Source organism: Setaria viridis, chromosome 3 (genome assembly GCF_005286985.2).
Source record: "Setaria viridis chromosome 3, Setaria_viridis_v4.0, whole genome shotgun sequence".
Classification (NCBI taxonomy): Eukaryota; Viridiplantae; Streptophyta; class Magnoliopsida; order Poales; family Poaceae; genus Setaria; species Setaria viridis.
The window spans coordinates 12861468-12885789 of record NC_048265.2 but is presented as its reverse complement, the minus strand read 5'-3'; the positions used below and the strand labels follow the sequence as shown (position 1 = coordinate 12885789).

The 24322-nt window shown below is 48.6% G+C and overlaps 6 protein-coding genes and 1 non-coding gene across 7 annotated transcripts; 5 read left to right on the top strand and 2 right to left on the bottom strand.

The window, feature by feature from the left end:
- The first annotated feature begins 1124 nt into the window (after positions 1-1124).
- Positions 1125-4770, top strand: LOC117850140 (transcription factor VOZ1). The gene is made up of 4 exons (XM_034731944.2): positions 1125-1470; positions 1556-1879; positions 3195-3720; positions 3813-4770. The coding sequence occupies exons 1-4, from the start codon at positions 1207-1209 to the stop codon at positions 4466-4468; spliced, it is 1770 nt and encodes a 589-aa protein (XP_034587835.1). The 5' UTR covers positions 1125-1206; the 3' UTR covers positions 4469-4770.
- Positions 4771-4903: 133 nt separating this feature from the next.
- Positions 4904-6755, top strand: LOC117849056 (uncharacterized). Its single transcript, XM_034730658.2, has one exon. The coding sequence runs from the start codon at positions 5701-5703 to the stop codon at positions 6352-6354; it is 654 nt and encodes a 217-aa protein (XP_034586549.1). The 5' UTR covers positions 4904-5700; the 3' UTR covers positions 6355-6755.
- A 1450-nt stretch (positions 6756-8205) lies between these two features.
- Positions 8206-11434, top strand: LOC117850329 (uncharacterized). The gene is made up of 8 exons (XM_034732154.2): positions 8206-8361; positions 9041-9081; positions 9438-9512; positions 9603-9686; positions 10097-10131; positions 10440-10525; positions 10773-10838; positions 11176-11434. The coding sequence occupies exons 1-8, from the start codon at positions 8295-8297 to the stop codon at positions 11208-11210; spliced, it is 489 nt and encodes a 162-aa protein (XP_034588045.1). The 5' UTR covers positions 8206-8294; the 3' UTR covers positions 11211-11434.
- Positions 11435-11934: 500 nt separating this feature from the next.
- TRNAR-ACG (transfer RNA arginine (anticodon ACG)) lies at positions 11935-12007 on the bottom strand. Its single transcript has one exon. It is a non-coding gene; the product is annotated as a tRNA-Arg (tRNA).
- Positions 12008-13161: 1154 nt separating this feature from the next.
- Positions 13162-13858, bottom strand: LOC117850106 (uncharacterized). Its single transcript, XM_034731895.2, has one exon. It carries the CDS (start codon positions 13747-13749, stop codon positions 13357-13359), a length of 393 nt encoding a protein of 130 aa, XP_034587786.1. The 5' UTR covers positions 13750-13858; the 3' UTR covers positions 13162-13356.
- A 2091-nt stretch (positions 13859-15949) lies between these two features.
- Positions 15950-20850, top strand: LOC117848750 (uncharacterized). Its single transcript, XM_034730278.2, has 8 exons — positions 15950-18055; positions 18682-19173; positions 19255-19341; positions 19468-19538; positions 19618-19694; positions 19807-19954; positions 20038-20199; positions 20296-20850. Exons 1-8 carry the CDS (start codon positions 16141-16143, stop codon positions 20704-20706), a joined length of 3363 nt encoding a protein of 1120 aa, XP_034586169.1. The 5' UTR covers positions 15950-16140; the 3' UTR covers positions 20707-20850.
- Positions 20851-21419: 569 nt separating this feature from the next.
- Positions 21420-24133, top strand: LOC117848753 (ras-related protein Rab7). The gene is made up of 7 exons (XM_034730282.2): positions 21420-21621; positions 21701-21727; positions 21850-21949; positions 22792-22938; positions 23016-23096; positions 23187-23332; positions 23821-24133. The coding sequence occupies exons 1-7, from the start codon at positions 21569-21571 to the stop codon at positions 23885-23887; spliced, it is 621 nt and encodes a 206-aa protein (XP_034586173.1). The 5' UTR covers positions 21420-21568; the 3' UTR covers positions 23888-24133.
- Positions 24134-24322: the final 189 nt, after the last annotated feature.

Here is a 24322-nt window from a genome sequence, read left to right as displayed (position 1 = left end):
ACTAACATTCATGATATCAAATAAGTACCGTTAGTTTCTTCATTAAATATATTTTCATAGTATACCTATTAGGTGATATAAACCATTGTGATCCTCTCTATACTTAAGATGATTTGACTCTCCAAAAAAATTGGAATCACTTATAATTTCAAACGGAGGGAGTATCGTATAGGAGTACTACACAAAATTTTAAATAGAATAAACGGAAAAGACGGCCATCGTTTCTCCCTGTAATAAATTTACAATCTAATTCTCCCCCTTTTTTCTTTTGTGAGGGGCCATACTCAATTTATTTGATTGATTTGCATTAGTTTGGAGTTTATTTTTCAAAAAAATTGCACGGGCACATATGCACGCACACATATTTACCTCTATAAATGCGCACAAGTTTATTCTATTGTATGAATGCTTATAATAGGTAATGCTTGTAGATTTTGATGTTGATGAAATCATTATAAACATCTCCCTAGATTCAGTCACATCCCATACCATTAAAAGAAATAGTTGCATTAACAATAGGAGGCCAAAGGTAGGGCTTGGTTCCTGATTTGCAGAAGGTGCTAAAAGATACTCCCTCTAAGACGTGCACGCATATTAAGATTCAAACTTAGCAATCTTGCACTAATGATTTAACTATCAATTTTTTTATAATGTAAATTTTATATAGTTGGATCCATAATCAAATATACTCTACAATAATTGTAAATTTATAACCATAAACAATAAAATATAATATAAATGAACGGTTTAAGTGTAATTTGGAAGATCGTGCCAAGTCATTCCGTACTTTATAAACAAAAACGGAGGATGTTACTTGGTTCTCGTTTTGAGAAATATGATGTGTTAACTTACATAGATTTGGCTGTAAGCTTTAAATGAAAATATAGAATTCACCATCACACTGTTAGTATTGCATCCTATTTTTTTAAGTTTTAACTTAGCATATTCTTATACAAACTATTTTACACTTTTTTTGCATTACCGAACATTGGCTTTCTCTGCAGCCAAAAAGCAAAGATAAACGGTGGTCTTTCTTCCCTGCAATTTCCTCAATCGAAACTTAATAAAATAATAAAAGGAAAGTTAAATGAAAGGAAGGGAAAAAAAAACGTCCTTTGCTAACCATCTGAGGGCGAATCGAGTCAATCGTCTCTTCCCCCAACCTCCACCGCAGCACCCGCCACTAGCGTCGCCTTGATCAGCACGATGGCGGGTGATCCGGCCGACGGCGGCGGCGCCGCCCACCCCGCGTCGGGGGGCAAGGGCTCCCGCTCGTCGACGCGGCACCGCCAGTTCCGCGACCGCGCGAAGAACCGCGTGGACGACCTCCAGGAGATGTTCTCCGGTCTCCAATCTGCGCGCAAGGAGAGCCGTTCCGCCGACGCCGCCGTCCTCGAGGAGCAGGTCCACCAGATGCTCCGCGAGTGGCGCGCCGAGCTCAGCGTCCCCTCCCCCGCCTCCTCCTTCCAGGCAAGCCCGCCGAACCCTAGCCCTCCTCACTTCCCCTTTCGTGTGCGGTAGATTGGTGCTGACTGGCTATCGTGGTGCGGCGCAGAACTCGCAGGGGAACAACAGGGAGGCCTCGGATCCGCCGTCCGAGACGTTGCGGCTGTTGCAGCTGGCGGTGGCCGAGGAGGAGGATGACGCCACAAGCAAGCTCGCAGTGCCCCGATCACCGCAGCAGGTGCCGGCTTTTCATCAGAACCAAGGGCACGGGCACGGGCAGGACGTCCAGATGCCCAATCTCGGTCAACAGGGTGAAGCTGTGGCTGGGGGCGCTGCCCCATTGCAGCAGCCTCTGGGTCAGGGAGTGCAGGGAGATTGTGGAGAAGTGGCAGCCGTTGCTAATGCGATGTTCAACGACCAGTTCAACGATCAGGTAGCGTATACATTTAAATGATAGAGTTGGAAATTGTTCTAATTTTCCTGATTAATCAGGGAAGGAGCTTACCCCTGATACTTCCATCTTTTTGCTGATGAATTGCTAAGTTTGTAGTCTTTCCAACTTCCAAGCATTTGAATTTTGTTGGATAGGGTGTAATTCTCTGTCACTTATGTAGTTGTTTTGTTGAAGCATTTCACTTTATAGGATATCTATATACATAGGATGCTCTCTTTTATTACTACTGAAATCATCACGATGAAAAAAAATGCTGACTGGAATTGTACGCATGTTCTGAAATTTCAATTTTGCACAAGCATTCATTAATTTTTTTTCCTGTGGTTATGTTAAGTAGCAGGCTTTCTCTTTAATGGTATAGATTACTTATGAACTTTTTCCTTGTCTATTTTTCAATATTGCTTATTTTGCTGATCAATTTCAAAATTTGCTGTTGATTTGATATCCTGCCAGCATGGCATATGTCTTATGTTTCATTTGTAAATGTAATATCATGACTGGGCTCATTCGTCCAATTCTATGGTGGAGGACATAATACTACATGGTTTTATATCGATCACTTTTGTTAAGAATTAATTTGTATATGCTTTGTCCTTTGTAGACCAAAGTATATATCAGCATTCCAACTTCAGTCACCTTCAGATGCGAATAAGTGATGACTTTCTTTCAACTTGCATTGTCGATTTCTGGAGTGCTGTAGTTCAGTGTGCTAGCATAGACAAATATGTTGATGCATGTGAATAATGTGGTAGTAGTATTTTTACGCTTCGAAGAGCATAAGTCATAACAGTACAATTCTTGTGTAGTTAAGCTAGTTGTAAATCGGAAATAATGATAGGCCCTAGAAGCACATGTTTAAGCCTTGCTGTGTGTCCCTGTAACTCTGTTGAAACCAGACTTGCTACATTTACTACTTGTCAAAAATTTTAGTTACCGATTAAATTTTTGTAAGCTCTAAGCTGTGCCTTTCCAATATGACAAAGGATCATATGCACATTTTACATTAGTGTCCATTTCCTTTTTTCTCAAACCGGTAGGAGAGCTGCCTGTCATTGTATTAAGTAGGAATTAAAGTACAAAGTTATGAACATGGACGCAAAAGGAGGAGAAAAGGAGCACAGAGAACACTAAGAGGGTAGAAACAGAGAAAAAAAAACACAGAGAACACAGAGGAGCAGACAACAGCCATTCCATTCAGTTTCATTTGTTTGGTGCCTGTAGTGCCTGTTCATGTTAGTTTTACTATCTCTGTTAATAGCTTTAATGAGCTTTTATTTCTTATCTTTGGTTGCAGATGTACTATATAGACCATGAACTCAGTATTGACGATTTTCTTCAAGATGATGATTACAAAATAAATCTTCCTGGTTCTAATGAAGATCACTTCAATAACCTGCACGAGGTCGGTCCACTGGAAAATCAACAGTTCGACTTGCCATTAGATCTGCCACCTCATTCATATATTGATGCGAATAACTCTGAGCAAAATACTGGAGATGTCTTTGTCCATATGTCAGACTTGCTTACAACAATATGGCCATCACCCTCTCAGTATTTGGGGCCAAAATGTGCACTTTGGGACTGTGGTAGGCCAGTTGGAGGATCAGAAGACTCTGGAGATTACTGCAACCCTTACCATGCTGGATTGGCTCTGAATGATGATGGTCTTCTTGGGACAAGACCCGTGATGCGTCCAAGAGGTATTGATTTGAAAGATGGGCCTCTGTTTGCTGCTCTTATTGCAAAAGTACAAGGAAAGAATGTTGGTATTCCTGTGTGTGGAGGAGCTGCAACTTCCAAGTCTCCATGGAATGCCCCTGGTAAGTCTGGTTATATTAGTGCCGGCTTGTATGGTTAATGTTGATATTAGCAAATTATTGTGCTAACTGTTAGTTTTGTGCTGTTGTCGCAGAACTTTTCGATCTTTCTCTTCTGGAGGGTGAATCTCTTAGAGAATGGCTTTTCTTTGACACTCCAAGAAGGGCATTTGAGAGTGGCAACCGGAAGCAAAGGTCATTGCCAGATTACAGTGGTCGTGGTTGGCACGAATCAAGGAAGCAGTTGATGAAAGATTTCGCGGGTCTGAAGAGGTCCTATTACATGGACCCACAACCATCAAGCAGCCATGAGTGGCATCTTTTCGAGTATGAGATCAATTCTTCTGATGCTCTTGCCTTGTACCGTCTTGAATACAAGTCTTGTGACTCCAAAAAGAGTGCCAAATCAAAACTTGCCAGTAGTTCACTGAATGAAATCCAGCAGCAAATGGTCAGGCTGACCGCAGACAGTCCAGTGGAGAACAAACGGACTGCTAGGAGCAAGCCAAAGGCTAATCATAAGAATACCAATGCAAACGTTTTTGCACATGTTAACACCCCCAGTCAAGTCGATGCTCCAAATGCTTATCAAGCAGCGCCACAGGTGAACCAAATGACATTTCTAAATGAGAATGTCGTGTACGGACCTCATCTTCCACATTCTGAAAATGTCGTGTACGGACCTCATCTTCCCCATGGATACTCAGCCGAAGGAAGCAGTTTCTTTTGGAACCCAAGGGACGGGACTTGAAGATAGGCCATAATGTAGCTGCTCAACCATTTTATGGCACTTCTCAAGCGCAAACTAACAGCATGAGGGGCTAAACTGGGTGGCCCTTCACCTCTTCTAATTGTAATTGGTTGGTTCTGCCCGGATTTGGCTGGCCAGTGTGTTTGAAACGGTGATATACTTGCATTAACTGTGACTGTAAAATATAGTCTGGTGTCCTAGCTGCCAATCTGAGTGTAAGATAAATAGTCTGCTGTACCAGTAGCCGCTTGGGTTAATGTTTTTGGTCCCAAGTTTCTTCAAGCCGTTTCGAGTTTCGAATATGTGCCCGTTTGTGATTGTGGATTAGTTCGCTTTTCTTTGATTGCGTCTATTACGCACCACTGCTCTACGCCTCTACCCATGTACTAACAAGCAGCCAACGGCCCCAAGAAGAGGATTGCATTTGCGTACCAGGGGTGCGGAAAGAAAAATATAAGTTGTCTGAATGTAGAGTTCAGAATAGTTACCAACCCGAATTGCAATTTAGTTGTCTGTATGTAGAGTTCAGAATGGTTACCAACCCCGAATTGCAAGGTCGCAGGCAAGGCAACCATCCTGAAACACGGCTAGCAAACAACTTACATTGCAATGAATTGCAAGGTCAACTTACATTGCAATTCCAATTGCAAGGTCGCAGCCTCGCAGGCAAGGCAAAGCTTCCATGTTCCTGAAACACGGCTGGCAGAATTTCTGAGTTAGGCCATCCTCGCCGCAGCTCGCAAACGGTCCTGCAGCATTAGCCATATGAAGAACTTTGCATTTCGGAGGTACTTTGCGCTGCAGATGCAGTTCCCCATATCTGATCTCGCGTCGTTCCTTCGAACGATCGAACTGCACCAGATAAGTCACTGGCGCTGCGTATATGCATCCAGGTGACGAAACCCGGCTTCTCCGATGATGCGTCGAGTTGAGTGTCGTGTGCAGGAGCTCCCATAGCTTCGCACATTCAGACGATCATGGTCAAGGTCACTGATCCGGCGATCATCTTCCAGAACGAGAGTAAAGCGGAGGGAACCATGCCGCCGGCGCGGTTTCACGGCAACAAACGAATCCGAATGGGAGAAGGAAAAAAAAAGACGCGTAACGGTGGTTGAACCTACCTCGGACGTCCGATCGGGACGCAATCCGACAGCCCTCCAAGTCCCGAGTTGCAATTCCATTCCTCGTCCGTATAAATATAACTCCACCCGAAGGCTTCGATCAGCGTCGAGATGGCGTGCTCGCTCCTCCCCTCCGCGGCGCCATTCTTCCCGAGCCCGTCGTGCCGCCGCGTGCAGCCGCTTTCTCCGTGCGCCCGGCCGTTCCAGCCGTCGCCGCCGCCCTCCCGCGTCGTGCTGGTGCGGTGGACGCCGCCTCCTCCGGGCTGGTACAAGGTAAGCTTCGACGCCTCGGTCTACAACGACGGCTCGCGGCGGGCGAGCATCGGCGGCGCGATCCGCGACGGCGCCGGCCGCGTCGTCCTGGCGTACGCCGAGCAGACGGAGCACTCGACGGTCGGCATCGTCGAGGCGCGTGCCATGATCCGCGGGCTGCGGCTGGCGCTCGCGCTGGGCCTGCAGCGGGTGGTGGTCGAGGGCGACGACCTGGTACTGGTGCAGCTGCTGCGCGGCGAGGAGACGCAGACGCGCATCCCGGTGGCGATGCAAGAAGAGATCGTCGGGCTACTTCGGTGCTTCCCCGGGCGCGACGTCCGGCACATCTACAGGGAAGGGAATCAGGTGGCGCACACCCTCTGCCGGCAGGCGTACCACGGCCCCGGGGTGTGGGTAGGCGGCTGCAACCGGCTGCCGCCCGCCGTGTGGGAGAAGGCCGAAGAAGACAGGCGTGGCGTGGCGCACGAGCGCACGGTGCTCCGTGCAGGTTGAGATCGATGAGCTCCTCTTCACGGCTTGTTGGAGACCAAGTGACTAGCTAGCTGACAAAGACAAGAAGGGCGAAACAACGGTCAGCACTCAGCCGGTGGCGAGGAAGGCGAACGCATGGACGCGGAACACGGCGGCGGGGCTGTCCGGTGCAAGAAGGTATCATCTGAGCGCCACGCGCGCGACACGGCAGATGGATCAGTTGGACTCAGAACAAAGACGAAGGAGCTAGCGTGGAAGAAGAAGCCGGGCATGCAAGGCTCGGCGCGCGAAGATCGATGCTGCTGTGCTTTGGAAACTTTGTTTCAGTTCTCTTTGTGTTGAAGTACAAAGATGAAAGATGTATTGTCTCATGAATTTTGTACTGATCATGGTTGGCATTGCCAATGTACTTGTCGACGTCAACCGCGAAATTGGTGTTAAGTAGTACAAGGTTAACGCTATGTTCCTGTTTGTGATGAGAATTCTGTACACATAAAACGTAGCTTTCTTACTGGCACAAACGCATACATAAAGATTGCTTTGTTTGTGTTTCGAAATGAACAAAACTTATACTGACGGTTAACATACGTCGAACGTTATCTGCAATCCAAACACAAACAAAACTTATACCGACGTTTGGATGTAGATTTAGAATGGAGGCTTGTTCGAACACACATTTGCCACTCCCACCTAGTTTCCACAAAATTCAAACATCGCCTTTAGGTCATTCTCAATGAAAATAGACAGTTTCCAATAATACCACATCAATGGATGAAATTATATCATTAATGCACCGGATTGGATGAAATCAGATGAAATGAAGCTCTCAAACCTTCAATATGTTTCGTAGTCTTCCTCCTCATAAATAACTTGCCATGTCAGCTGATGTGACACATCATTTAATGAAAATTAAACCCCGGCTAAGAATGGTCTTAGTGCATTCCACTGCCAAGCCCCAAAAGCATACACTCGTTAATTGACCTTTGGATATTATTCTATTTCCCATGATGATCAAATGAGAGCAACTTATGCCAAAGGTACTAAACTATCATCACAACCCATTATGAACAAATTATGCGCTACCTCTAATATTTAATTTTCTATTACATGAAGAGCATTTTCTTATGTGCATATGTCGCCTAACGGCCTGAAAACTAAATAGTTGTCGTGCTATGATTCTTTGGTGTGTATATGTTCGTTATTTTCCTCTCTCTTTAATCGATTCCCGCTCTATTTCCCGCCTCCTCCTCTCACGAGACGTCATTTCTCCTATGTGCATCTGTTAGTTATCTTCTTTTCTCCTTGATCCTTTCTTGTTTCATTTTCCAAACCCTCCTCTCAAAAAGGCGTACCATATGTTGTCACACTAGCCACCATAGTTGCCTTTTTCACTTGCTCCTGCCAAGCATTGTCACGCTATCCCTACACCACTTATACCCGGTAGCACACACCGTATGTTTCTACCTCCTCCCATGATCATTCTATGCAACCCCTTTAAGCTCGTTATCATAGAAAACTTTGGCCGCAAACAAATCCTCCATTAATCTGTCATAGAGTTGAATTTCAGATCAAACGAAAAATCCTCGTTTAACTTTTTAGTAATACAGGAGGTGATTTTTTTCTTGATATAGATTCATTGAATATCTTAATAAGTATTCGCCAAAAAAAAACAAGTACGGTGCAAAGAAAAGTCAGCTGCCCCAGCGGTCAAAGCTACGTGTCCCACGACACAAACTCGGACTCGACTACGACCAGAGCCAAAGGGGATTCGTAGCGGCCACGGTGATCGGGGCAGGTGGTGGCTTTCCGAGTCGGTTCGGTGACTTCGGTCCCCAACTCTTCGGCTGCCAATAAAGCCCCAACCCCCAGCGGCGGCAACCCCCAAGAGGCCACCCCACGCACCGAAGCAGCTGCTGCAGGGCTTGCCGCCGCCGCCACATCCGCAAGCGCAGTCCGCGTCCATGGCGAAGGGCAAGTTCAAGCACAAGCCCACGGGGGAGCGCACCTTCTCCTCCCCCGAGGAGATCGGTACGTACGCTACGCAATGCGCCTCGTCGCCGTTTCGTCTGCAAATCGGTTCGGCCGCAGCGTAGGGTTTAGCGGCCCTTCTGCGCGGTTCTGTTGCTCGATCGCGCGATCGGTCGCGCCTGCCCAGGCTGCCCTTGCGGTGGCTTGCATCCTTCTGTTACTTTTGTGCAATGTGATGCCTTTTTTATTGCGGGGAGGAGACGAGGAATTGTGACTGGGATCATGAACCAGGTGTTGCTGTTCAATTAGAGGTTTTACCAACTTTTAGTCTGGTGCTGATTGTTCCGTTCAGGTCCCGTGTGCCGTGCATGCTCAACTAGCAGAATCTCGTCTTGCTCAAACCTTGTCAAGTAATTTGTGTATTGTCATGGGATGTGCTCGGGCTTCTTCTGGAAAATTATTTCTGTCTGATTCAACCAGTAGATATAAATGTCAGCACTTTGCCGATTTCCAAATTAAGAAACTGCTGAACAGTATGCTGTTGATTTCCAAATTAAGAAACTGCTGAATGTTTGTTGTGGACAGATATATTGCTATGGAACATTTGATATGCTTAATAAACGAAGTATAAGCTTGGTGCATGCAACATTTGCTATGCTTCATTTGATATTTGATCCTGCTGTGAGTTGAGCTTTTATTTTTACAAATTTTCATATCTTTCATGTGAAATTGAATGCAGCGGCTGGTAGTTCATCAGACCGTCCAAGAACCTTTAAGAAGGTTTGCACCTGCCCTTTCTTCTCAACATTACTGCACTAATGTTCCATTGAGCAATTGCTGCCTCTGTTTCTCTTATTCTCACTTCAACTCTGAACATGCCAATAAGCTTTAGCAATTGCTGCCTCTGTTTCTCTTATTCTCACTTCTACTCTGAACATGCCAATAAAATTTAATTCTCATTTAGCAATTGACTTGCTTAATTTGTACAACCCACTTGTGTTCAAAACCGTGTACCTGTCCATTGCTGACTAAAAGCGATGTGCATGGCTAACATTTTTTTGAATCAAAGCACATGAATATTGTGATTATCTCATGCTCGCTTTGGTGTCTGACTTTTATTTGTAATCAAATTGTAGCAAGCTGAAAAGGATGTCTATGATAGAAGGGGAGAACCAGAAGAGGAAGAAGAATCTGAAGATTTTGCAAAACCCGTGAGACATTGGAACTCTTCCTGAAAACATACATTCAGCTTGCTTGTTTACATTGTTCAATGCAATAAACTGTTTTTTTAATATAATCAGAAACACAAGGGTACAGAAGGTCTTATCGAGATTGAGAATCCAAACCTGGTGAAACCAAAGAATATAAAAGCCAAGGACATCGATGTAAGTGGGATATTTTACGCTTGTTCACTGCTTATATGGTCAAATATCTGTCCATGGACGATGATGATGGTAGGCTTGTAATCTTGTGTATATGCTTTAGGAAGAAAATTCATTCATGTCTTAAGTGAAGATAGGTTGCTATACAAACATGTTTTGAATAATTAATAAGAGTTTCAATAAGTGTTATGGCACTGCACTTACATGGTGAAGTTATGCTAGAATTATTGTGCTCCCTTGTACTTACTGAACCTGCTAGTGGCATTCTAAATGTTGTTATCCTGATCAGAGAAAGGATTCATGTTCTTTTCCCTTCATATGTTATGATAGTTTGCTGTAACAGTTTCCTGTTCTTTAAATTGTTTAATCATTTTGTATCCTTGTGCTAAGCTAACTCTTTTGCACTGGCGCAGATTGGTAAGACAACTGATATCTCCAGGCGTGAAAGGTTAATATCATATGTTATTATTGTAGGCGCATGCTATGTTTTCTTTGTTTCCATACTGATGATTTTGTTAATATCATGTTTGTAAATCATGAAAGAATATTTATATCAAAGCTTCTTTTGGATTTTTTTTGTAAACGAAGTAAAAGGAATGTTAATGTTGAATCAGAAAATTGTAAATTATTTGCTGATAGCACTGATACCAACAGCTTTTGACTGTGCACAGTCGCAATTTTAGAGCCTCAGGAGGTTGTTGTGTTCATTATGCCTGTAATGTATTTTCATTGGTCTTACGAGTCTCCTTGCTGCAGAGAGGAGCTTGAAAAACAGAAATCTCATGAGCGTTATATGAAGCTTCAGGAGCAAGGAAAAACAGAACAGGCTAGGAAAGATTTAGGTGAAACATTGCCTCTATCCCTTATTTTGTTTTGTACTTAGATCTTGTACCAGTAGACTCAGAGCATAATTCTTTTATTCATGTTAATGCACCACGAAAAAATTACTGTTAAAAGTAATAACCTGCTGTTATCTCATTTGGGCAAGTATGTAGCTTTAGGTGATGAACTTGATTCAATTACTACCATGTTATACTAATTGCCGCGGCCTGGGCTTTTCTAATACTTTCTGTCCATATGCAAACACAGACCGCCTTGCTTTGATTCGGCAACAAAGAGCAGAAGCTGCAAAGAAGCGTGAAGAGGAAAAAGCTGGTATGTCTCTTGTTACTTTCGCCTGTTAGGAACAAGCCTGTTGGCCACATTAGGAAATTATTAGAAAATTCAGGTCTAGATGTTTGTCCTCGGCAGCTTTCGATGAAAACTCCACTTTATCATCTCCATGTGTCTTTGCCACGTTCTTCTGTTAAGCTGTCACCAACTTTCTTTCATACTGCATGAATTTAATTCAGTGTAAACCTACATTGCTATATCAGCAAGCTCACACTATTCATTGTTCTTGCATGATTTATTGGAGTCCTAACCTGTACTGTCTCGTTTGGTTGATTGCTCCACGGCGTTGCTGACACTTGCTAATGTTGGCACTTGGCAGCCAAAGAAGAGAGGAAGGCTGAAGCGCGCAAGTGACCTGCCAAAGTATATATGGACAGTATACGGTTTTATGGGAGCTGTGGTAGCTGAATGACAGCAGTAGTTTCCGTGCTTCAGATGTCGCTTGAAGTCCCTTTTACTGCACTTATTTACGATTTTGCGTAGTATTGCGTTTGTATGTTGGTGGTGCTGGCCAATGACCACTGATTGTCAACTTTGACGGTGGCATAGTAATGGCAACTTTTCCGAACAATGTTTCATACTGTTTCCTATGTTGGATCATATGGTCATATTCTGCTATAATCAGTGTATTTATCAAAGCAAATCGATTCTAATTATTCTTCCCCCAACCCTAGCTTGTTTTGTGACATGGCTTTGCTTGGGTTGCTTCGGAGAGTTTGGACCGGCTGAGTTGCAAATACTCCCTTCGTTTTGCAACAGCTGTTCGTTTCATGGGCTTTTCACTTTTCACGGCAATGAGACTTTTGTCAGAGCTCACACTGAGTAATTCTTTAGCTTTTGTATTCTGGACATGGATTCATGGGCAGGCCATGTATTGTTTGATGTACTGAAACTAAATCAAAATGCAAGATTCATCTAAAAATTGTAGGATTTTCACTTGATCTACCAATGACAAGCTAAACGTTTTAAAATTGCCAATTTATTAGACATGTCATTTCGTTACTCCCCAATAAAATTGCCAATTTATTAGCAGCGACCAAAAAAAATACAGGAGTAGGAAAACAAAAATAACGCAAACCGACTCCGCTGGGGATCGAACCCAGAATCTCTGGTTCCGTAGACCAGCGCCTTATCCATTGGGCCACGGAGTCCCTGTGTTCGGAGCAGATAATTACATTTATAAAACCGTTTCTAAACACAAGCAGGTTCCTCGATGTCGAACAGACTGGCCGTCACCTGGCGAAACATCGTTTCTGAGTCCTACGACAGTACTGTTTCACTACTTGGGGGTTGGGGCTCCCATTCAAAGCGAAATGAACAGTGCACCAATCTCCACCAAAGCCGAGGTCCAGACTCCTCCGCGCCCGCCCCTCCCCCCGCCGCGCCCGCCCCTCCCCCCGCCGCGCCCGGGTCATCTGGCCTGCCTGGCACAGGTCGGCTTGACATTCTCCAGCGCGCACTGCTCCTCAGCTCCTCAGGAGCAGAGATCTGCACACTGCACTGCACTGAACAAGACCTTTCGTACATGAACACTGAACGGATGCTACAGTGACGCCGTTGCTAATGCTGTTGGTGAGCAAGATCAAGTATCATCAGTGTTGTCGCCAACTAGTGGGTCTCTTCAGATCATCGCACGGCATCAGAATTCAGTAGGAACCAACCGACCAACCAACTGCATGCACCGGCCAAATGCTCTTGCCCTCGCCACAAGCAACGCCGTGCCGGAAATGCCAGGCCAAGACGAAGACGGATATGACCGGACAGTGGCCGGGATCCAAAAGGCCGCCCTCGTCTAGACCGCAAACCGGCTGCTTCACTTTGCAAGCAAGCGATGAAGGAATATCTGTTGCCCCTGAAGAGAAATGGTACTAACGCTACTGACGTCAGATGCAAATCCGTGGATCAATTCCACACGCGGTTTAGTTATTGAATTTGATGCTGACTAGAGATCACTCCGACAGTGAAGCGTTTGCCTTTTGAATCGTCTCGCTCGCCCATGAGTCTTGATCGCATCGATATCATCGTTACTCTGGCTCGCGCATGATTTTCCCCAGGTGGTTGATCTGCACCGCGTTGCTTTTCGCTCACTTTTCTGTTAAACAATTCGTCTCGCCACTCCCATTCCCTCCCTTCCAACCAAATTCGCTCATTCTTTCCTCTGACGAGTGCTCCTTTTTATACTTTTCTAGGACAGTGAGCTGAGTTGCCTTGTTTTTCCAAACAACTCAGATCGCAAGTTCATCACAGTTCACAAGAAGTCATGAGCGCAAGGAATTCGAGGATCGAGGGGGCGCACACAGAGAAATAGTTTCTGAATAGTTTTGCAAGAACTCTGCTTGAGACATCTCCACTCAACTGTACAAGCAACGGCGTGGTGAAATCACCGTCATCCCCGACACCAGCGTTGCAACTACCGTCTCAAGAACAACAGCTACAACAGAACTAACCCAAAAAAAAAAAGAAACAAGTGCTGCAAAAGGTAAGCAAGAATCTAAAACAGCTAGCTCTCTCTGGTGGATTGATCGACCGGCCGCCTGCTCTGCAGCGGGGACAGCGCGTGGCCAACGGCGCAGGGGTGCCAACGGCCGGAGTCGAAGTTCTTGGCGTAGCTGTCGGCGTCGTACTTGAAGGTGGCGGCGGCGGCGGGCGCCCTGCAGGCGTTGCTGCAGATGCTCTTGCTCTCGCGCACCAGCCGCCGGAGCAGGCCCCTCCACGCACGCCGGCCGCCTCGGCCGGCGGCGTCGTCCCCGCCCCCGCCGCGGGCGAGCAGCTGGAAGCGCGCGGGGCTACGGCGAACCCCCTGCGGCAGCCACGCGGGGGACGCCATGCAGCCGGAGAAGTACGAGGACTGGGCCGTCGCCGTGGACGGCTCGCTGTCCATGTCCAGGGCCATGGCTGGTGCCTGCCGTGGAAGAAGAGAGGGCAGAGGGGGAGGGAGGTGCGGCTCCGGAGTCCGGCAGGTGTGTGTCTGCGTGTGCGCGAGTGTGAGAGAGGTCGAGGTGGTTCGCTGGTCACTATATATCGAGCTGCGTGGCTGACCAGCTGACTGTGCATGCCCGTACTATACCAGCTAATTACTGTGAGTTCCCAAACTTAGGATCTAATGCTATTCTAGTAAAGTAGGAGTACTGCCAATCGCCCAGGCACAAAGAAAGGCCGTTTCGTTTCGCAAAAAATAAAGCTCGTTTTGAGTTTTGTCATCGTCAGTGTATGTTCTGAAGCAAATCTCATCAATACTTTGAAATTGTGAAAAAAAGGAATTCCCCTATAATGGAATAAAGGAGAAATGGGGAGTTCAATCTATTGGAGTTGCTCTTAGCCACTGATAGCGAAGTAGTATGGGCACTTGGCTAGTCAGCTATATATGCAACGAAGAGAGAGGAAGCTGTCGCGATTCATCAGTAGAGAAAAAAGAATGGTCGATGGAGCAGACCGTTCGATGGTAATAGTAGGATGGCTCACGGTTGTTGGCTGTGTACATATGACAAAAGAATCGGTCATTTCAAGGAAAGCATGCTCCTAAATAAAAACTTAAAAACACAACGATGACCCAAGCAAGTCCACACAGTTTGACAACTACGCACAACCTAAAATGTTCTTTTAGTAGTAGTAAGCAGATATGACTCTTTGGGATCCTGAGACACGAGTAGGAGTGCCAGTAGACTCGACAGTGAATGTCAAGCCAAAATGCTTAGTGCTGACGTATATACATGGTACAAGCATCAAGCTGTTTTGGGGCTCATTATTCCTAATCCAGCTGATAACCTTATTGATTTCTATTTATCAAAGAAGAAAAGGGGAGCGGTATTATCTTTATCCTGTATCCTTGCTGGAAAGCTGTTGATCGCCCATCATTAGCAGCAATGATCGCACGAGTTTAAATGCATAGTTAGTGAGAGGACCACCACAATAATGGCGGTGCTGCCCAGGAAAAGGATCATTGCTAGCTGCGGAGTGCGTGTGGAGACCCCACTGTACGTACACTTGCCGCTAAAACATGGACTGGTAGTGGCAGGTCGAAGGCTCGCAGCAGGTACTACATAAACACCAGTACACCAGCTATAGTACATTCAAAGGTGTACAACCACTCCAATTTGCGCCTACAGAGGCCTTCACCGTCAAACAAGGAATATATTTTCCACGATTAAAGACCAAAAAAAAAAACAAGGAACATGTACTGGACTGGCCTATCAACTATCGTACCTCGAACTAGCTAGTTCACTGATCATTGTGTTTACAAATCAAACTTGCAAGCAGATAAACTTGGCATTATCTTTTGGAAACCAATATGTACTCCATATATATGTTCCAAAATAAGTGTATTTTTAGCTTTGACCTTGGTCAAATTTATAAGTAAGTATCAATTTATCATGAAATATATTTTCTTACTTCAGTTTGTTGTCATGAGTGTTGATGTTTTTTTTATAAATCCAGTCAATTTTAAGATAGTCCCACTTAGGAGAGTATTTATTTTAAGAAGGCGGGAGTACAAGTGAACGTTGTCATGCATGGACACAAAATTGGATGAGAGATGACTATTAGAGCATCTCCAAGAGTGCCAAAAAATACAATAGAGTTCAAAAAAACTAGTTTTAGGACCGTACCAAAAACTATTGGAAGTAAATTGAAAATAGACCTTTCTCCAACAGTTATCCAAAATTGATTTCCAAACTGAAAAGAAGGTGGCAATCTGGAATGGACCGGACCGTCATGAACAATTTGAGCCGAGAGCGGCTCCGAACCGCGCTCTGCTGCCATGGTTGGGCTGTTTTTGGGCCGGCCTGGCATTAGAGAGGAAAGAAAGGCCTCACACGGTCAAGCAGCCCAGCTTGTTGTTCTCGTCTCCTCGTCGGCGGTCGGCCGGTGGTGGAGCGATGTGGGGCGTCAAGCTCAAGCGTGAGTCGTCGTGGACTTGTGGGCGCTAGCCATCATCTATCTACCTCATGCTCTAGGCTAGCCGGAGCAGACGCCGCGGTGGCCGGCACAGCTCGCCTTGTCTCGAGGAGCTGTAGCGAGTAGCGACCACGATCCACGGGCCACGAGTGGATGGATACTCGAATGACGGCGGTTTGTTGAAAATGTTTTTCCCCCTCGAAACGCCGAGCACGTAGTGTCTCTGGATTTGTAGAGATAGATTTCGTTTAACCACAATCCAAACAAAAAAAGAAGGTTGTTAAGATTTTTTCGAAGAGATAGAGTGGCGCCACGCTTCAAAAGCGCACGGAATCCGCGGGATCGCCGCTACATCCCTCCCACGGCGACGCGTGACGGCGCAGCCGCCGCCATGTCGGGCCCTCCCTCCAATACTCCTCCTCCATCTACTACTACTACTACTACCCCACCACCCCCGTCGCCTCCTCCTCCAAGTACTCCCGAGCCGTCTTCCTCGTCCGCTCGAACCCCGTCGCTTGCATCTGCTGATCCGGACCTGCCGCCACAGCTGGCACCGGTTCTGCCGCCGCCGCCGGCTTCGTCGCTGCCGCCACTGCCGGTTGCTCCGCCGGCCTTTTCTCCTCCGCCACCAGCGACTCCTGCGGCTGCCCCACCGGCACCTTTGCCGCCGGTGCTTCCGCCTGATCCTCCGGCTGCTTCTTCGCCACCCCCGCAGTGGCCGGTCGCGCCACCGGCCCCGCCGTTGCCCTCGCCTCCCCTGCAGTCGCCGGCGACTCCATCTGCTCCGCTGGCACCTTCGCCACAGCCACTGACGCCCGCGGCGCCAACTGATCCGCCGCCATCGTCGCCTCCTACGCTGCCACCGCCGGCGCCATCTGCTCCACCCCCGCAGGCGACGCCCGCTGCTCCGCCGGCGCCGTCTCCTCCCCCGCAATCACCGGTACCACCTGCTGCTCCGCGGCCGTCTTTTACGTCCCCTTTGCCACCTGTGCCGCCAGCTGCTCCGCCGGCGTCTCCTCCAACGCAGCAACCACCGGCGACGCCAGCTGCTCCGCCGGCGTCTCCTCCAACGCCGCAACCACCAGCGACGCCAGCTGCACCGCCGGTTTCTCCTCCTATACCGCAGCCGCCCATACCTTCTCCGCCTGCACCGGTGGCGCCCACGCCGTCAGCGCCGGTCCCATCTCCAGCGGGTTCCCCGCCGGTGATGCCACCGCCGTTGCCCGCGCCATCAACACCGACGCCATCGCCGCCAGCGATCCCCTCGCCATCGACGCCCACGCCGTCGCCGCCAGCGATCCCCGCGCCATCGATGCCGTTGCCCCCTGCGACGCCTGCGCCCACGCCGTCACCTACGCCATCGCCTCCGATGCCGCCTTCACCATCAGCACCCACGCCGTCGGCCCCAATGCCGCCTTCACCATCAGCGCCCACGCCGTCGCCCCCAATGCCGCCTGCACCATCAGTACCCACGCCATCACCCCCGGCGACGCCTGCACCAACGCCCACGCCGTCGCCTCCAGTGACGCCCGCACCACTAACGCCGGTGCCACCGTCCCCAGCGGTGCCAGCACCGGGAACGCCGTCCGCGCCTCCTCCAGTGGCGCCGGCACCACCAACGCCCACCCCGCCGTCTCCATTAACGCCAGCGCCACCACTGCCTTCGCCGCCTGCCCCCGTGACGCCAGAACCACCGGTGCCGTCTCCGCCTTCCCCGGCGACGCCCGAACCACAACCACCAACGCCCTCCCCGCCAACTCCATCAACGCCAGCGCCACCATTACCTTCGCCGCCTTCCCCGGCGACGCCCGAGCCGCCAAGGTCGTCTCCACCTTCTCCAGTGGCGCCACGGCCACCAAGGCGGCGCCCGCCTCCTCCAGGTGTCCCGGCCCCAGTCATACCACCATCCCCGAGAAGGACGCCAGAGCCACCGCCCACGACGCCATCTCCTCCACCTGGGCCAGATCCTCCAGGGGCGCCCAGACAGCCGCCCTCGCCGCCTCCCGTACCACCACCTCACAATGGTCGCCCTGCTCCTCCTGGCGTAACCCCGTCGCCCCCAAGTGACGGCGGCCCTCCCTCGCCGTCTTCCCCGCCGTCGCTCACACCTCCGGCGCCTCCACCACCGTCGTCGTCGTCGCCATTGTCATCGCCGTCGCCATCAGCTACGAACGCGACCGTGATCGGCGTCTCCGTGGCCGTCGCGACGGTGGTCGTGCTCGGCCTCATAGCCGGGCTCATCTACTGCTGCTCGAAGAAGCGCCGCCAACGCCGGCACGGCGGCTACGGCTCCTCTTCTCCGCCGGGTACGTATCGATACACCCATACGCTTTACACGCACTGCCTTGGCCGGTGCAAGCGCACCACCGCCACTGTCTAGTTACGCTGCTCCGGCGTAGCCACGAGTGCGCAAAGCCTCACGACACGAAAACGCAAGTCGCCGGCCGGGCCCCGCGGTTTATTTGGACGCGTCGCGCCGCGCACTCGCGCGCGTGCGCCGGTGACGTCAGGGGAGCAGATATAGCTGCTGCTGGTGACGATGGCGACACGTACGCACCATGGAGGCATCGACCGGGCGGCGAGTTTGAACGGCCGGTTTGACGCTATGCTATGTACTTTGCTTCGTATACTGGCAACTTGCCGCGTAAAAGTTGGTTGTTTTGATGGACTTGTGGACGGAAGTGGCAAGGGCTCTCCAAGTGTACAATCTGGAGTTCTCTGTGTTGCTGGTTGCTTGCTTTATGTGTTGCATACTTGCATACTGCTTTTCTTGTTACATTTCTTCTGCTAGATTTTTTAGATCAGATCGTCGGCACAAATCATAACCGGCGTTGGCAAGAAAAAAAGTCAAAATTCCACGTGTTTGTGTTTTGGAAAACACTCCCATTGTCAACGATTTTTCTTTCTGACGATGCTGTTCTTGCGTCCTCAGGTAATGTCTACGGTCCCCGGCTGCCGGTGACGTCGTCGCACCAGCAATCGCAGGCGAAGGTGTCGTCAGCGCCATTACAGTCCCCGCCGCAAATGTACTCGCAGCAGATGTTCCCGTCGTGGCAAACCAGCAGCGGCGGCCTCTCCGGCCCTTTGCGCCCGCCGCCTCCTCCGCCGCCGGTCACTGGCGGCACGGTGTCGTACGCGGACCTGGCCGCGGCGACGGGCGGGTTCTCGGACGCGAACCTGCTCGGCCAAGGCGGGTTCGGGCACGTGTACCGCGGCACGCTGGAGGGCGCCGGGGAGGTGGCCATCAAGCGGCTGCGGCCCGGGAGCGGGCAGGGAGACCGCGAGTTCCGCGCCGAGGTGGAGATCATCAGCCGCGTGCACCACCGCCACCTCGTGTCCCTCGTCGGCTACTGCATCCATGGCGACCAGCGCCTGCTCGTCTACGAGTACGTGCCCAACAAGACGCTCGAGCTCCACCTGCACGGTACGTGGTTGAGAGTGTACATGGCCATCGTGCCTAGCTCTCGTTGGGTTCTTCTCACATGATCACGCATGGTTTCATCAGGGGGTAATCGCCCGGCACTGGATTGGCAGCACAGGTGGAGGATCGCACTTGGATCGGCGAAAGGATTGGCCTACCTGCACGAGGACTGTAAGTTCATGCGTGCCTCCTGCATGAATATGATTGTCTGCTCGTTCTAGCCCTCTGCTAGTCTGAATATTTTTGTGAGATCAGTTTGGTTGTGTTGATGGGACGATGCCTGCCCTTGGTTGTCAGGTGACCCTAAGATCATTCACCGTGATATCAAGGCGGCCAATATACTTCTGGATTACAATTTCGAGCCCAAGGTAAGTGAGATTTCAGCATATATCACTCTGAATGCTTATGCTTGCATTTATCTGAAACCGTGAGAATTTTGTTGTGCAGGTTTCAGACTTCGGGTTAGCCAAGATCCAGCCCGCAGACGACACGCACGTCTCCACCCGCGTGATGGGAACCTTTGGGTAAATGGATTACTGCTCCAAACCTTCACATTCACAGTTAACGCAAGTGCAAGAAATTTACGAGTGGAGTAGAGCGCATTGGTAGTGATAACATGGACTCGTTCTTCGTCAGGTACTTGGCGCCCGAGTATGCTACCACCGGCAAAGTAACCGATCGGTCTGACGTCTACTCCTACGGTGTCGTGCTTCTGGAACTCATCACCGGGAGGAGGCCTGTCCTGTCGTCCGAGCCCTACAATGACGAGACCTTGGTTTCTTGGGTGAGTGATCTGAATTAGCAAACATTGCTTGATTGTTCTTGTGTAGAGGTGCCTGAATTCTGGTGATCAATATTTCCGTACAGTCAAGGCCTAGGCTAACGAAAGCTCTGGAAGAGGACATCTTGGACGGGCTGGTCGACCCAAGCATGGGCGCCAACTACGACGCCGTCGACATGCAGCGGCTCATCGCCTGCGCCGCCGCCGCGGTGCGGCACACGGCGCGTTCCCGTCCGCGGATGAGCCAGGTGACCCATCACTTGCAAAAGCCAATTCTTGTGGCTGCAGATTTTGGCAGAATGCTAACAGTGCGCGCGTGCTGTTTTCCATATATGAACGAGCAGATCGTGCGGTACCTGGAGGGCCAGCTGTCGGTGGAGGCCCTGAACGCCGGCGTGGCGCCGGGGCAGAGCGAGGTGATGGAGGACCACGCCGGCGAGCAGCTGCGGCGGATGAGGCGGCTGGCGTTCGTGCCGGGGACGAGCACCAGGGGGTTCATGACCGAGAACAACATGAGCAGCAGCTACGTGAGCGAGCCGACGAGCGAGTACGGGCTGAACCCGTCGTCCAGCTCCAGCGACGACGCCGACGCGAGCGAGGTGTCGAGCGTGCACAGAGCGGCGAGCCGGCCGCCGACCACCGCCACCACCGGATCCAGCGCCACTGGCACGGGGATGGAAGGACAGAGCTCCGGCGAGATCGGCGGCGCCGAGGGGATGAGCCGGCGCATGCGGCCGGGACGCGGCGGCGCGTGACGGAAGTTGTGTTTTTTTTTTTATTCTCGGGTACACACGCAGAGTTGCAGACAAAAGGTAGTTCTAGAATTTTGTAGCCTCTTCGTACCATTTTGGTCCTTGGGTTTGCTAGTGAAACTTTTAGTAAAAGGAAACGTTCAAGTGTAGAGTTGCATTAGTTTTTTAGTAACTTTTCTTCAATTGAAAACAGGATAGCAGATGAAAAGGGCGTAGTCGAATGATTCCTCTCAATCTTTCACGATCCCCATTAGCTGTATGGAACTTTCTTGTTAATTCCATCTGCTCTCAGCTTCGGTGTACTTACGTGTGTTCTTCGAAGAGACGTGTTGCGCGCCAGGTGGATGGCTAGCATCCGCTAGTGTCACATTAGTATATGCCTTTTGATTGCTGTCGCTGCTATAGCGGGTGGATCCACTTATCTATCTCCAATCTCCATCCAGATACTCCATCAAATGATGAGCTTAAGTCACATGATCGATGAACCATATATTCGAATCCAATTTGAAAATTTAAAAATATTTATAAATTTATCTAGATACCGAATATTCTCAAGTTTATAGAGTTTCATGACTTCCATAAAAAAAAGAAGAGTTTCATGACTCGGAAGCAGAACAGATCCAAAACCGACGATCTCTGCGCCCCCTCCCACTGTGGCTCACGGTGTGGCCGCCACCTCGTCGCACGTTCCCCATCTCCCCAGGTTTCCCAATTCCCCTTCCTCGCGTCGTTCCAGCGCCCACCACAAAACGCAACAACGCATCGCGGCGGCTCCCCCAGTCTCTCTGTTCAGCTCTCCCTCCTCTCCCCTCCCAATCCCCGCCCGCGAGATCGCCGCCCCAGGCCGGGGGGGCCCTAGATCCCGATGGCCTCGCGCCGCCGCACCCTGCTCAAGGTCATCATCCTCGGCGACAGCGGGTGAGCGCTTCGGATCTTCCCCCTCCCCATCCCGGCTTCGCCTCTGGTTCCCTGCTGACTCTGCTTTCCTGCGATCCAGGGTTGGGAAGACGTCCTTGATGAACCAGTATCCTGCGATTCGGATAAATTCTTGACAGGCTGACTGAATTTCTGTGATTTTTTCTCCTTCTCGCTGGTTATTGTTGTTGGTTAGTTCTTTTGTTTTCTTTGAGCCGTGATGTAATTCAGATACGTGAATAAGAAGTTTAGCAACCAGTACAAGGCCACGATTGGCGCGGATTTCCTCACCAAGGAGGTGCAGTTCGAGGACAGGCTCTTCACTTTGCAAGTAAGATTGGTTCCCCTGGCCTTGCTCTATGTTGTGCTCTGCGGGTAGTTGGGCTTATTTATGTGAACTTTAAGTACCGATTATTAGCTTCGTAATTAGTTTACGAACTGATCACCTCTGATCTTATAAAAGCATAGCAGAGGATGCTTGCCGCTAAACACTTGAATGCTTGCATGTTAGACCATAGCCTTAATGTTTGTGCAACTGATTCAGTCTAGACTATATCTTGTTTTGTTTTGGTGGTTTGGTTAAACTTGAAGTATCTGGTGCTATGCCTAGGTTTCGGTCACAAAAATAGCTGGTCTTACCATTTTATTGTTTGTTTGATTTTGTTTATTGGGATTTGGGAATTGGGAACCTACCATGCAATGAAGTATTCTGCTCGAAAATATGCCTCCTAAATTTTCCATGAGAAAAACAATGGCAGTAAAATATGTACTCGTTTCAAGAACTTCTAGGCTTCTACATTGTTTAATTCTTTACTAGTGAATCAGATGCTGCTGCTTATATTGGTGTGATGTTGTTTGGAGTCAGCTTAGGGCATTTGGCCGCTGTATCGTTAATCCTTCCTTATACTTTCCCTTTGTTTGCTCGTTGCTTAATTGACAAACATTTATGTGTTCAGATCATTCCCAAACTTTCTAGGTATCCTAACTGTGTAACAATTCAAAGTAGTTTCTTATGTTTTGGCTGCTTCTTGATAAAGCACCGTTTTGAGCATCTCCAGTGAGCACATAAGAAAACTATGTAGATTTAAATTGAACTCGTGTGAAGAGATAAAAATATTTTATATGTCGTCGTTTATCTGTTGATTTATGGTGCTTAACAACATGTCTTTGTAGATATGGGATACAGCTGGTCAGGAAAGGTTTCAGAGTCTTGGTGTTGCATTCTACCGGGGAGCAGATTGTTGTGTCCTAGTCTATGATGTTAATTCTATGAAGTCATTTGATAATCTCAACAACTGGCGTGAAGAGTTTCTAATTCAGGTGAAGTATTTTCAGTGATTTATCAGTTCTTACGGGTCTTGTTATTTCTGTCTAACTCTGTAGGTTTAACTTTCCAGGCTAGCCCATCAGATCCAGATAACTTCCCTTTTGTTCTTCTGGGCAACAAGGTTGATGTAGATGGTGGCAACAGCCGTGTGGTAATTACCACGATACATTTTGCTCTTTTAATAAAGTCTTCCCTTGAATTAGATTGGGCTGATTATAAATGTGAACTGCTTACACTTTAGGTCTCCGAGAAAAAGGCAAAGGCATGGTGCGCTTCTAAGGGGAACATCCCATACTTTGAGACATCTGCCAAGGATGGAACGAATGTTGAAGATGCTTTCCAGTGTATCGTAAAGAACGCTCTGAAGAATGAACCAGAGGAAGAACTGTAAGCACACTGCAATTCTCCTTGCTTTGACATTAACAGTTACTGTTTTTATGTGAAATGAATCATCCAAGTACTAGAAAGGGAGTGCCACAATAAAAGTAAAACTTATGAAATATCAGTAGTTCTGCCTATTGGTCTTTGGTCAAGTGATTATCTACATCAAACCATCAAAACAAACCATTCACTTTTGCTAATCCTTTTTTGTGGGGTATATTTGCATAGTTTCATAATGGCATCATTCACTACAAAGAAGATTAGTAACATTTGAATGAAGTAGCTCATGTTTGTCTTTGTTCCAGTGATTGTCTATTTCAAATCATTAATGACCTTTGATTTCCTAAGCACCTGACTTGTTTCTGTTTCCATGTGCCGATCCTTTTTGTGGGGTATGTTTGCATAGTTTCAGGTCTAGCTTCACTCCATTTTTCACATCTGCTTCTATTTCTTTCTGGGCCTCCCTTTTTGATCTTATTCCTTTGTTTTTGAAGGTATGTGCCTGATACCGTGGATGTGGTGGGTGGCAACCGGGCCCAGAGATCATCTGGTTGCTGTTAAAGCATGACGCATCATGGGGCGCTGTGATCATCGGCTTTGCAGTAACCAAACATACCTTTGACATTGCTGGGTCTCCATGGTTCTCAATTTCATTTGTTACAGTTCCAGTCTCCTGCTATGTACTCAAGGGCATCCTGCCCCCATGCTGTCAGATTCGTGGACATTGTGCAGTTTCATCAGTAGCGTCATATCTTGTGAATACAATTCGGCCAAATAAGAGAAGTGTAAACTAAAGTTCATCCGTTATGGTCTTGTGTGTGACTGTGAATTCTGTCTATCTCAGAATCGCCTTCAGCTCCAATTTGAGTTGCACCTGTGCTGGCTAGAAAAGTTTCCCAGATACCTTTTGGAAAGCGACATTCAGTTTGTCTGAATGAACCCAATTGTTAGACGCTTCTGCAAATTCAGTTGCCATCATGTGAATTTCGTAGGGAG